This window comes from Tigriopus californicus, chromosome 6 (assembly GCF_007210705.1).
Source record: "Tigriopus californicus strain San Diego chromosome 6, Tcal_SD_v2.1, whole genome shotgun sequence".
In the NCBI taxonomy this organism is placed as follows: Eukaryota; Metazoa; Arthropoda; class Copepoda; order Harpacticoida; family Harpacticidae; genus Tigriopus; species Tigriopus californicus.
The window spans coordinates 7,184,789-7,198,838 of record NC_081445.1 but is presented as its reverse complement, the minus strand read 5'-3'; the positions used below and the strand labels follow the sequence as shown (position 1 = coordinate 7,198,838).

At 41.0% G+C, this 14,050-nt stretch overlaps 2 protein-coding genes across 2 annotated transcripts; both read right to left on the bottom strand.

The window, feature by feature from the left end:
• Positions 1–10,209: 10,209 nt before the first annotated feature.
• Positions 10,210–13,696, bottom strand: LOC131882159 (nitric oxide synthase-interacting protein-like). The gene is made up of 2 exons (XM_059229222.1): positions 11,599–13,696; positions 10,210–10,514 (listed from the first exon to the last, which is right to left on the bottom strand). The coding sequence occupies exon 1, from the start codon at positions 13,541–13,543 to the stop codon at positions 12,650–12,652; it is 894 nt and encodes a 297-aa protein (XP_059085205.1). The 5' UTR covers positions 13,544–13,696; the 3' UTR covers positions 10,210–10,514; positions 11,599–12,649.
• On the bottom strand, positions 10,243–11,833 carry LOC131882476 (uncharacterized). The gene is made up of 2 exons (XM_059229623.1): positions 11,599–11,833; positions 10,243–10,514 (listed from the first exon to the last, which is right to left on the bottom strand). Exons 1-2 carry the CDS (start codon positions 11,831–11,833, stop codon positions 10,243–10,245), a joined length of 507 nt encoding a protein of 168 aa, XP_059085606.1.
• Positions 13,697–14,050: the final 354 nt, after the last annotated feature.

Genomic DNA, 14,050 nt, shown 5'->3' with positions numbered 1-14,050 from the left:
TAATCTGTCGAGGTTCATTTTCAGAGAAGGTACGATCTGGCCTTCTTACCAGTTTTCTATCTTTCCCCACCAGAACGAACTACGTGCCATTGGCCCAGCAGAGATTGCTCCATCACTCGGTGGCCCTCTTCATCCCTAGAACGACTTGCGTCCCAAGAGAGCGACGAAAACTTCACCATCGATCCCCTCTCTTTTGGCTTCTCGCCGCGAGCAGGGGTTCCAACAGGGTTCACTTCCACTCTTTTCCAATGAAGGAAAAACGAAGGGTGGATCCACCTCACAATGCTCCTTTTGAGCACAGAATGAATGAAATGGGAATGCCATGTTCCAACTCAAAACGTGTGCCGACTGTGTATCATTCTGATTCCAGTTTCCAAGCAACTGAATTCAAATATGTGGAAACGCACCAACCAACAGATTGGGTCAATAACGAGGGATTATGGATGCAGATGGTTGGACATGCGGCGTCCATAGCGTGGTCAATGAGTGTCAAGTAGCGTCCGCTTTTGACCCTTTTGGTTGCAATTTGGGGTTGCATCGTACATACTCGTACAACATTGGCATGAATTGAAAAGCTTGAATGTGAAAAGAATGACCCCTGTCACAACTGAAATGAAAATGCGAGGACGTTCTGTGTGAATTGAGTTCAATGGTTGAATTTTTCGAACCATGCTTGGTGTAGTAGAATTCGCACAATTTCTCTCTTTTCTTGTATAGACAAAAGCATGTGGGCTAAAGTTTGTTTCTTGATCTGTAATACCAAATAGGGATTATCATGACTGTCAGCCTTTCTCGCGAATTACGATTAAACAATTCCTTAGAGAATTGTGTAGAGTGAAAGTTTGCCGATGCCGCTTATTTCACTCACCTTTTGCGATTTAAAGAGGGATGAAATGACCGAGATTCAATCTCGTTTTTGCATCCCATAAAAATCCCATTACCTAAATATTTAAGGTCAAGACTTTCACGTCACTCTAGATTGGTCCTTTTGAAAGAACTTGCATTCTATTGAAATTTTCATTGGCAAGAAGTTAATTTCTTGATAAAAATACTTAACAGCGGAACAAGCAACTAATCGATGGATCAGCCAAAGATAACTAGGATTCGAAGACTCCTTTGGACGTTCAAAACCGTACATCTTACCCCAAAGTTTGGTCATGTCCAAATACCTCTGAAATGTATAACCAATTTTGGATTTTAGTGATTCAGACCCTCAATGTTTTCGTCTATCTGGCAATTTTTTTCCTTAATTTGATCTGTTATTTGAAGTTTCCCCCTTAAAACCTAAGAGGAAGAGTTTGAGGTTGCTTGTGATTTATTTAAAAAACTTGACAAGGATGTTTGGAATACGAACAAGCTGTTAGCTATTTGGTTTTGTTTCGGAGGATGAAAACCTTGTAAAGGCATGCTACGGGAATGTACATATAATTTTGACAACTTCCTTTCGTTTCAGATGCAATTTTTCATTCAGGAATAGCTGAATTGTTTCACCTAGGAAGTTGGACGAGTGACATGAGTGAGGCAATATTATGAAGGAATTGTGATATCAAAATTAGTATTGATTTGTATTGATATGTCCAATAAGTAACGTTATGCATTCGTTATGAAAACATCAATTCCGCACATTGTCGTTAACACTGAAATTTAAAGCTATTAGGTGCGATAAAGTGTCGGGATCCCCACTTTCGAACAACGGAATTTCGTGTTCACGGAGATCCCATGAATTTATGCATCTATTTAAATGAGGTGCAGTATTCATCTTCTTTTACCTTTTGAGATTGATCTTGGCCTCCTGTAGATTGGTTCACTATCTCCAGTATTAGCGTATGAAAATTTTCTTCTGAAATGTCGGGGAGAGACCTCTCACATGGGAATGGACAAAACTACCTAACCACTATGCCACATACCCTCACAATGTAATGTCATTAACGCATTCTATTACATCAAATTTAGGTTCTATTGAGCCTTCGCTCTCCGTCTTTCCAGATTTATTTCATTACAGAAGCATAAGGGGCGGAACAAAGGCCCGACTAAATTTTCAAATGTACGTATAGTATTGAAACTGATGTGTTACCATCAGACCCTTCAATTGTTCCTCTCTCTCTCTCATGTTACAGACACGGGATTTTTCGGATTTCATTTGAGGCTTCTTGCTTTGGAAACCCTAAGAGGTTTGTTAAATGTCAACCTTACTTTTTACGAATGATGTGAATATTTTTGCACAAGCTTCACATGGAAGGTTTTCCTTGTAACGGCACAAATCAAATCAGGAAAATCCGATTTGTGTTTCTTTGCACAGGGTGCACAAAATTGGCTTAATTCTTAACAAACTCTCAATCAGTAAAGACTTCCGAAACTTGGGAAATGTATCCGATACTTTTGGGCATCCAATTGTTGCACTTTAGATCCTTATTCATTATGACCCTCTTCCTTACGGTCTAAAACAAATGATACGTTAAACCTTTTCCAATCAACTCTTGACCCGACCTCGGCGAGATTTCTACGATTTTTAAACAAGGATGCTAAATTTAGCATCATCATTATCATAATCATATCGATGCATTTACATCTGTTCTTAGACAAGATTTATGTGAAATATGAAATGCATAATTGGGTTAAGCATGTATTTTTCAAACTCAATCATCACCAGGCGGTTCCAAGTAAGATATCTCGAGCCCACTACTTCTCCATTGAAAGTAATTCTGGCTGCAAAAGTTTTAGAACATTGCACTATTTTGACAACTCTTTGGTTCACTGGGTTTTGAACCTTGATTTAACCCACCGAGTGGTCCCTTTAATCAGATTTAGGGTTTTGAGAGTTCATCTTCAATATCTGTATCTAGTCCTCAACGTTTGATAACAAAAAAGACATTCCAGTGAGTCGAAAGCCTTTCAATTATTTCCAAGTTCCATCCTCATATATAGAATATTGCTTAGTAAGAGCTGTCACTTTGTTTTGCAAATTCATCTTTTAAAACATTTCTGTTCATTCATATGCAAACTAGTCCCAAAATGCGGTATAGAACACTTGAAAACCATCTGAAATCTACTCAAGTCGACCAATATACACAAACTGTGGAGGTTATAAGCACTGCATTTTATTGGTTTCATGTTAAATGCTCCTCGATCATGGTTATTAATGCATTGCATAAAATCATTTTGTATTATCTTTTCAGGTCTTTTCAGGCCGATAACATATGCTTCTCACAACCATGCACGCTGACAAGGCATACATTTGATAAGATTGCGTTTTTTATCATCCATTGGGTCATTTTAGGTCTGGCATTATCGAGTACAATTCCGAATACAGTCGAATTAAAAACCACCGTGAAAGCCACCTCAATATTAGATCTTACCTTCAAATGATTGGCTGTTCCATTGTATTGATAAGAGGGGCCTTGGTATCCCATGCTTGGATGATAATTGTGGTATTGCGGATAATCCATTGGAGAAACTTAACTTCATTGGAATTAGAAAGCACTCAGTGTTGGTCCTTTAGACTGCACTAGAAGGCCATGTTGGTCTTTTCGTTTCACGTTCAATCGTATCCAGAAAAGAGGAACGAGGAGTATTTCGTAGATAAATCACAGTTTCTGGTCAACTTCGTTCAAATCTCTTTTGTGACTAAATGCATTCGTCAAAATCAAGAAAATCTTGCGTTCATTCCAAAGGTGCTGTTGTGAGGAAGGAACAGACGATACTCGCTTGTTGGGTTTATGCATTTCTTTTCGTGTCTGGCGTATATTCACAACCAATGGCAAGACCAATCTGCTCCGGCTGCACTGGATTGAATCGTCATCCAACTAGTACGTAAAGCTACCCTGCACCATAACAGCTCTTTTAAGGAACACATCATATAAGAATTGCCTTCCAAGACCGACCATCATGCGTTCCAGTGTTCCAGTGAGCACCACATCTAAACCTGGCGAGAACCATCAACTATCCTGGCTGGGGTGGAACAACCGTGGATCGATTCCAATGCGGTCCCTGACCAGCAACCATGGAAAGGTGTAAAAATCCTATGGCCTGAAACCCTGGGTGCTCGAGTAGCATGGCTGGATGGCGGGATGTTCAGCTTTAAACCGTACACCACCCCTGCACCTAAGAATGATGCACTTTTGAAATCTTTCGTAATGCCCAGAGCCTTCTTCTTCTTCGTCTTCTTCTTCTTCTTCGTCGTCTTCTGGTTCTTGTGCCGGTCCTCCGTCGGTCGGGGTGCAAGCCATCATCCATAAGAAGTGGTTTACATGTACGTACGTGGTACGTCGTTCGGATCGAGTGGTCGGCTCTACTCTCCCCAAGTTCGTATCGTATGGAGGAAGCAAACTCGCCCTCCGATGGAGTCCAAGTTCAAACCCGTCAAACGATCAGCCAGCTAGTCAGCTAGCTAGCTAGTCCGTCAAGGCTCAATCTCATCATCCCCATCGTCGACGATCCGATCGTGGAGCAACAAAGCAACAAAATAAGTGCATCCACGGAGGGGGCAAGAAAACGAAGGACTTCACCAAGTCGCCCTGAGGAGAGCATGATGCATAGCACTGAAGGTATGCTGTTTATATGGTGGCATGCTACTACCATTCTTGTGCGACAAGTATCACCGCTGCTTCAACAACGACGATGATCATGATGATGACGAAGACGATGACGGTTTTGCACAAGTTCGAGTTCGGGGCCATGGATGAGGGCAGAAAGGCGATGCACATTGCACAATTCCGTCAGTCCGTCCTTCCGTCTTCCTTCCCAATTCCAAGCTAATGCAGGGATGACCAAAGAGAGTCACCATAACCGTGGTGGTTGGTAGGTCTGTGTCAGTGTACCTTCACTAATACATACGAGTATATAGTACATGGTAGTAGTGAGTGTACGTAGTGGTGGTGATACTTGTTGCAGACGGGCCAAAGAACGAACGAACGAGCGGCAATCTGCGAACAAGGCGCACAAAAAATTGTGCACACCGTTAATTGTATCCTGGGTAGGCCCAGAGATTTGAGAAGTTGGAGGCCGCTGACTGGGGAGTAGAACTCATGTTCTTGCTGGTGGTGGTGGTGGTGCGGTGGTTGGCTAGTTAGCAGCCCTTCTCCAAGTTTTCCATATGGATGGATGGTAGGAGGGAACGAAAAAGAGACGGGGAGAGGGGAGGGAGGGAGGGAGGGAGGGAGAAGGAGAGAGGGAGAAGGAGGGAAGGGAGGAGGGAACTGAGTGCACCTACCAGTACTAAAAGTCCAGTGATCTGCTGCTATGGAGTATTGGGGTAGGAGAGTCGAATGAAAAGGGAAGGGAGGGAAAAATAATGGATCGAGTGTGGCTGATGGATGAAACCAGTACATCCATTGCAAAACCTACTTCTTCTCAGGTCACTTGAACAAGCTAAGGTTTATGCAAAGGTTTTAAACGTCGGAGGGAAGAAACGCAATGCATGAAAAGAAATGCATCACTGCTCCTCCTCGCTCTATGACATGCTAGTATAACTGATGCACTTATGTGCAGTCGGTGCGAACCTATCAAATGAAACAATCCTCTCGAGTCTTAAAAACTGTTTCCGATGTTCACCTCGGGAACAGATAATACAAAACTTAGCCTTCTATCGGGATGTTATACTCTGAAAGAAGAAGCGCAAACATTCAATATTCGTCCAAAAGGACCCAACGGTTATTTGGCTCCTTTATCGTTTTGAGCAACGTGGGAAAAGGGGTAAGCAAGCAAGCAAGCAAGCGGCTGGACACAATTGTCCAACTTTGACCAAAGCCACTTCACCCCTCGTTTGCATAACAAAGAATGCCGGTCTAATTTACCCGTCTGTAAATGTTCGTTCGTATAGTATCTACCAATTCCCGTGAGCGACTTGCGTAGGCTGTAAGCCCACCACCCGGCATGTTGGATTACGATTGCGAACAGCTTTCAGTTCATTCAAATCGACTTGTAAACTGGACATGGTCATTTTTGGAAAGGGACTCCCAGTAGTTCAGTATGTTCAAATCGTCGAACTTTGAACGCTCCTATAACCCTTTCTGTTGGCTATTTAGAAAAGGTCATCCGTTTGTTGTGCGACATCCAGATACTGTATATCCTATGAACCAAGTGCCTGAAACCAAACCAAAAACAGGTAACAGTTCGCAAAAGAAAAAGACAAATCGAACCAACATAAGAGCGCTCAGAAACCCACCCATCCTTTATCACATTTTATCAATTTCAATTGTATTCGATGACCATAATATTCTTTCGTCACACTGCAAATGGTTACATTCTGAGCGCTTGAGCCTCACTATCCCAAACAATTTCCTAACATTGCTCTTCTAAGAAAATTATGTTGAAGCATTTCGCTTGACAACATCCATGGCAACATCACTCTTTTTCGTTCATGACACATCATAAGAAGCTTATTCGAAATCCAAATGGTGGAGCAAGAAACCCTCTTAAGTTGGCGAGGCCAGATTGCAAAGAAGTAATTTGCTCTCTTGAAGAGATATACAGTACTTCTTGGCTTCATTTTTGATCAATCGCGTTTCAGCTTAACCTTCATCAAGTTTCTCTATTGTAAAACAATGGGTTACTTCATATGGCCGCGGTTTTTAGTGGTTCCTGATGATAATGTACAGAATTTAGCGGATTCTGATTCTCATTTGGAGCCTGAAAATAATAAATCGCATGGCCTACTGTTTTCTCAGAATAACACAATTGCAGTCATTCGTGATTTCAGGCAGATACTCTGAGGTACTCTAACAATATCACGAATCTTGCTGTTTTTAATTTTCTTGGAATAATACAAATCATGTGGTGCCTTGAGGCATCAATATCATAAGGCTTTGTGACTACTTTACAATGTCCTTTTTTTAAATTACATTAGCGTAAAGTTAAAAACAAAAAACTCCACCTGCAAAAGCTTTGATGATACAAGAAAACTGGACCAATCATTTTTCTAGCTCACCAGCTACGCCACTGAACATACATTCAAAATTAGTAATTCATCGCAAAAACAGTTAATAACTAACGACGGAATTTTACGATTACGGTTACATTTTAAACGAGGACGACCAACTGCAAAGTTACTAAAAGAATAGTTTGAGTTCAACTTCAGTTGAAAATGAGACTAAGATCATTCCTTGGGTCGATAGTTTCGACATTTCATTCGTTTTTCCTTTCTCTTCTTAAAGATTTGTTAGATATCTCGTTTCAAGCCCTTCAAATGACCATTATGCACACATTTGTCTCTCTCTGCATTGCATGCATATATTTGTATACAGATTGTTAGAAAAATCAAAATGAAAGTAAGAAAGTTAGTGTTAAGACATTTTTTTAAGAGCATTAGATGAAAACTGGACATGCTCGCCAAATATCAATGTGAATATTGCGCAATCTTACACACATTTATGTATAAGGCCTTTCCGTGGGTCTTTTTTAGTCAAAACTATCGCAGTTTCGAAGAAGAATCTTAATTTTCGATTGGGAAATTTTAGAATGCCTGTGCTTTTGCGACCCAGGCCCATAACTGACGACTTCACTAGATTGCTGTGATATGAATTGCAAAATAACCGTTTTAGACGCAAACAATCTCGAGCATTTTCCACCTAAGTTTCATTTTGATTTGCAATCGTATCTCATTCAACACTTACTCACATTCCTCCAACATTCGTTGGTAAGAATTCTAGGTTGGCCAAAATAAAAGGGCTTATGGTATTAGTGTACAGCAGCAGTCAAGATTTTAATCAATAGCTTTAAATAGGCAAACTTGTGACCCATTCCAAGTGAGAGAAAATAATCAAGTTTTGGATACACAATATACCTTCTTGTGGCACACAGTTTCCCAGCCGTGCTCTAACTCCAGAATGAGCCAGCAAACATACCTTTCGACTTACTGTTGCTGCAACTCATGTTGTTGGTTTGAATCTGGAAGAATATTTTTTAGCTGATTGGACTACAAATACGTAGAATGTATTTAGAAACTCCCTTTATTGGACCATCCAAAGTTCTGTTCCATGCCAAGTAAATTTGGGGAGTTGTTGTTATGATTCGCCGAAGCGGTTGGAAAAGCCTATCAGGAGGGACAGTTTTTCAAACTCTCAAAGTGCTTTCAAAGAGCGAAGAATTACAATATTAAATGCCTGTCAGATCAATAACGAAAATCAAACAAAAAGTGAAAAACCGTCATGGTATGCAAATTTCTTTTACCACTGATCCAATGTCGAACAATTTCAATGCACTTTGAATGCACTTTGTTTCCCTGTTTCTGAAATTGTAAGGTAATGAAACCCAGGATTGGGCAAAAACCAACACGCGCACAACCTGAAGCAATCACGTTTAGCGACAATATTCCCTAACATACGTTGACATGTTTTTTTCAGCATTTACCAGATTGGTTTTTATTGCCTTTGCTTTGAGCCATTAGGCATATTTTCCGAAAATTCGGAAAAAATCCAAAGGGTTGTTCAAAAAAATGTGTTTTTTTTTAAAATTGGTATGACAAACACACCATGCGTTCTTCTTTCAAATCATTTAGGGTAATGGTAAAATCACAATCTAAAAAATCAATAATAATCCCCGCTAAATATTGAGTACAAGTGTCTCTGATTACATTTTGTACCTTTACGTGGTTGTAGCTTTGTTTCGGTTAGGGGTTGCAATAATTTATTCGGGTTTGTAGCGTACACGATTAACTATAGCTTCTCGAATTGGGATGCTTGAACAATGGTTTGACACAAAAGCTACATGGTATGTCGTCTATCATTATATTACATAATCAAAACAGTTTCTAATGTAATATCATAGGTCCAAAGGTTGCTTGACAGGTTTAAGGCTGGTTTTGTATCTTTAGTGAATGAATATAAAAAAGCTGTTCATTTTTTTGAGGCAAAACTCTACGAAACCCCTGTTTTGTAGTTGGGGCGCGTCAATCGATAACGGCTCATTATGTTGGAAGAAAGCCTAACAGTAATAGGAAAGTTTCCGATTAAAAGGAGGGGCTTTTCCATTCCGATCATTTATTTCTACACGTTTTAAGTCTTACAAAGGGGAAAAATGTGCCACCGATGGACTTGCAAGATAAAAAGCCAGGAAGCCAAATTTTTCACCGCACCAACAGTGGGAATTTGGTTTGAACTTGGGCCTAAAAACTAAGACTATTCTACTCCGATTACAACCTCAAGATTAATGAACTAGAATTGAAGTCTATTATATTTTACCGATGGCTCTCGTGAGAGAGCCCCAGAAATACTCATTAGTCCATCTAACCTGGATTCTTGAGGACCTGCAAAGGCGTTCTCGTCCTTGAATGTTTCCCAGTACACACAATAAGCGTTTGAAGGCTCTATAACTGACTCTAAAAACCAAGTTGGAACGAAGCTCATGAATGTTTTTGAAAAAAGTTCAATATCAGATACCTTTTGCACCTGCTTAAAATACTGACTGTCCTGACTTTTGTACTCTTTTGAGATATTCTCTCAACAGAGAATATGAGATTTCTCTCATGTCTGCGATGTATGTATGTATTTATGATTAAGTATTTGTATAAACACATTTTGAAAAAAAAAAAAAGTAAATGAAACAAAATCGTTGCATTGGGATTGCTTACAGTAATTCAGCAATAATTGTAATCAAACATCTTTGAATTTGCCAATTGACACTATCTGAAGTACACTAACGATTTTTGTTATTAGCTTTCAAGATGAGTTATTTTCTAATCATTTTATACTTTTTCCAGTCATCAACTCATCAGACAATATCCAAGGCAGTCATATTTCAATATTTCACACTCCCACCACCCACCAACTTGCAACGTAGCCCTGACCAGAGTGATAACCGCCATTGAGCAGAGCAATATACGTATATTGCCGGTCGATGCCATACCCGCCACTTGTCGATTCCACATCCGCCGCAAGTTGATGCAAGACTTCTTGTATGTCAATTGCTGGTTGATGCATTGAGCGCTGCTGGTTGGACCAATACCAATCTTGGACATTTCTCTCGGATAGGATGATTGGTGCTCTCTAACTATTTCAGTCAATACCCCGATCAAGTATGTATTCATTTATCGTTTTCCCACATGCTCATCACTATTTCCCATGCAACAGAGAACCACACTGTTCACCGTTTTCCAATCGAAGATGGTGCGGCTACTAATGCACTTCATTCCATAGCCCGTTACCACCCTTCTTCCCTCTTGATGACGTAATGTTCTGAACACCCCGTAAATTACAATTTTGGTTAAAACCTTGGTCAAGAATCATTCTCTTGTTTTTGCACAAGCAACTATTCTAGAAATAATGCCATGTCTATGATATCCTTGAATTCGTCACCAATGCGTGAGTGGCGCACCCGCCGACCTTCGAAGACAAAGCCCTTTCTTTCGTATAAACCAATGGCTTTGGAGTTATCGGCAGTCACAGTCAGGCTGATTTTCTTAACGCCCTTCAGACGGCAGGTCTCAATAAGCATATTCATCATCAAGGACCCAATTCCTCGACTCCAATGTGACTTTCGAACCGAGATGCCAAGGTCATAGACATGGGAGGATCTTAAGCCTGAAATTGTTAAATAAAATAAGTAAATAAAAGACCAAGGTAAGCATGTCTCGCTTCAGATTGTCTGACACATTTCACCCTTGGGATCATTTGTGACATTAACGTCACCGAGTGCTGACCGAGGATACTTTTAAGTTTACAAATTTCAAAGTTTAGTTACTACCAAAGCTTGTATCCTTTTTGGTTATACTTCCATCAAATCCAGTAAATATCAGCATGTTTCAATTTCCACCAAGAAATGCCATAGATTTTGCAAAATTAAAAAGTTGATCATTTGATGTTTGTGGTCAGCTTCAATGAAGGTAGTTGTGATATTCATTGTTATTCGACTAATATGCTTTGAATATGTTGTCCTTTGCAGGCCCAACTTTGCTCAAACCAATATAGCCGAATATTTTGGCACAAAAACTGCACACAAATGCAATGAAAAAGGGAGCAACCAAAATTTGCCACAATAGATTCATTTTTATCTTCCTTGGAGTAGTTAAAGCTTTATACACTTTTCCACATTATGACCTCAGTTTTAAACGATCGCCATAGGAATTTTCGTGGCTAAGCTCCGATCTATGGGAAATTTAGTTTCCTATGATGGGCTGAATGACCGGAACTCTTTGTTAATAATTCGCTCTTTAACGAATGGATTAATCTAAAGAGCACGTATGTTTGTTTGTTTTTTTGTTACAAAGTCAGATGGCAGCTCTCTCGCTCGGCCTGCCATCTGAATGATGGGTGTCCCAATGGAGGGATATTCCCGCTTCGTTGTAGAGCACGTATATCAGAACTAATTTTTTTATAGGAATTGAAACGTGGCCTCACAACTGAGAACCAATTACCAAATTACGGTCCAAGACAGAGGCAATTATTGTAATGTCATTTCATGTTTTAAGAACCAATGTGCAGGATTGCAAGGCTGGTCATTACTCTTCTTGGTCATTAGACGACGTTTCGAATCCAAAAGTATTTTCAACAAAAATGCAACCTGAATATAGCACACTTTTTGGACAACCTTGTGAGAGACAAGCCCTCCCATTTCTTCAGCTTGTCTTCAGTTTGAGTATTCAATCATCCTTATGAATCAAAATACCTTGACAATGACAAGTTCCCCAACACACCATCTTCATTGTGTTTGAGTCTCGCCCAACTAAGATAATGCTCTTCGTTCGCTCCAAGTCCTGGATCTCTTTCACTTGTTCCACGACCGTCATTGGATATCCATCGGCTCCAAAGCTATAGAAGTCGGTTTCACCACCCGTTTCATTGGCATAATCCACGATGTCTTGAGCATCCGAGGCCACTGCCGGACCAATGAACACGTCCATTGCTAATACCCATTCAATATTGATGTTTCAACAACTGATGTCTAATCGTTATTATCTTATCGTCAATCCTACCATGGACTTTGAGAAATATGTACTGTGTACAAATCGGCCTTCATCATTATGTATTCATAGATAAGAAACTTAGATTAGGACGATAAAATAGTCACTTTTTAACATTTCATTGTTGATCAGAATCTTGTCACTAGATCGTTTTCGATAGGTTTTAAGAGCATACTAAGATGGCTTTTTAAACGAAATTATGTAAAAATGTATCAGGACATTGAAGTAGCAACTGCACGATGATGTCAGCAGAAATTTTGGGAGGTCACTGGGGCACTTTTCAATACAAACAAACAAGATACAAATCTCAATATTGGGACAAAAACGTTTCAAAGGTTTCAAAAAGTCTATTGTAAAAAATGGAAAATTCTAACACACGAAAAATAAGTCGAAAACAGCCCATCGGATATCTGCACAGACGAGGGATGGCTAACTTCGCTGACCGGGCGTGGTTTACCACTGTGACCCAAGCATTCCCAACTAAAGATTCTGAACATGAGTGTCATTATCCCCAACTACAAAAAAACTGAAATTTCTGTGTCAATTGTACGTGGCCCCATTACCCTAAACAGTGTTTTTCCTCCTAACGTTTCTTATATTCATTTCATGGACGACATTTTGACATTGCGGTGGCTGATACTATCGAATTAGATGGGTTGACAAATCATCAATCCAGGTGATTGACAAACTGGCTGGCCGTAACAGATTATTAAACCTGTGTTTTTTCGCTCGCCAAGTTTTGGATCCATCCTACTTTCAAGCCGTAGCCAAACTAGGACGATATTTGGCGGCTTTCAGTTTATCATTGGCAGCGGCAAAACCCGTACCCCCCCGTTGGAGCTCAATCAAGTCACTTTCGACCAAAACTTGACCCGTCAGTGGGTGAGTCATATCTTTGCGTATGATATTGTCCACACACTCGGCCGTCACGACATCGCCCGTGGGCTTGAGCACAAAACATCGAACCGAATCCCGCAAGACGTCGCCCGTGACCGCACATTGATACCCATTGAAGGCTTTCTCCGAGGCGGGCGCATCCGCCTCGGGTTTGGACTCGCGGAACTTAACGGCGATCAAGTCCCTGACCTTCAAAGGTCGACCCGAGCACGGACAGAGCACGGTCTTGTCCGGGCGCTTATTGGGCTGGTCGCCATCGGTTCTCGGCTTTCCGGTTGAGTCGGGGGTGCGACTGGGCAACCAAAATGACGGCATCACGGGCTTAGCCACGCCGGAAGAAGATGAAGCCGAAGAAGAGGAGGAGGGTGTGGACCCGGTTGAAGGGCTCTTGATGGAGGTTTGTTGGTGCTCAAACTTGGATCGTTCCAGGTTCTTTTGGTCTTGGGCCGATTGAAAAAGGGCCTGGAAATCCTTTTGGGATTCGGCCTGGAAGGCCCGGAGCTTCTTTTGATACTCCATGCGTTTGTCCACGATGTACTGGAGGATGACTTCCTTGTCGTACAGCCAGCCTTGCGGCGTGACCACGGGCGTGCGGCACGGTTGAAGCGTGAGAGAGCAGCAGTCGAATTTCTTCACGGCGTCTTTGGAGAGCCGCATATGATCCGTGCCGTAGCCCGAAGAGCGTGCATCCTTGTGACGCTCGTGGTAGCTGTAAACCGCGGAATTGGTCGCATTCCGACCGTGGCGAGTCATCTTCTCGAAGAACAGCAATGGACTTACGGCAATCAGTAATTGTTGTTTTTAGGAATGGTTCAAATGATACAACAACTTAAATGAAGCGAAGGAGAAATGATGATCCTTTGTTGATCAATCAATCCAGAATACTAGAAGGCAGTCAAACGGAGTTTTCGAGTCGGATTTACTTACTTTAGTTGCGTGATTATGAAAATGTGGCATTGCGTACCTTTAAAGCAATCTTGATCATAACTATGAACAAATGAGGCTTCTTTTTAAGTATCCACCCGGTTAGGATGTGGGTAGCTATGAACGTGATCCGATTTAAGACACAAAAACAAGTTGAAGACATGAAGCCAATGAATTGTTAGTCTTTTACAACCCCTGTGACATTTTTAATGACGCCCCACCTTAGTCATGGGCAATCATTGTGCTGAAAGTTGAAGATGGCATATTCAGTTTTATACATCTACACATAGCAGACATCCAAAACCACCTGGTGGGCTTCCAGAAAGGGATTTGTTC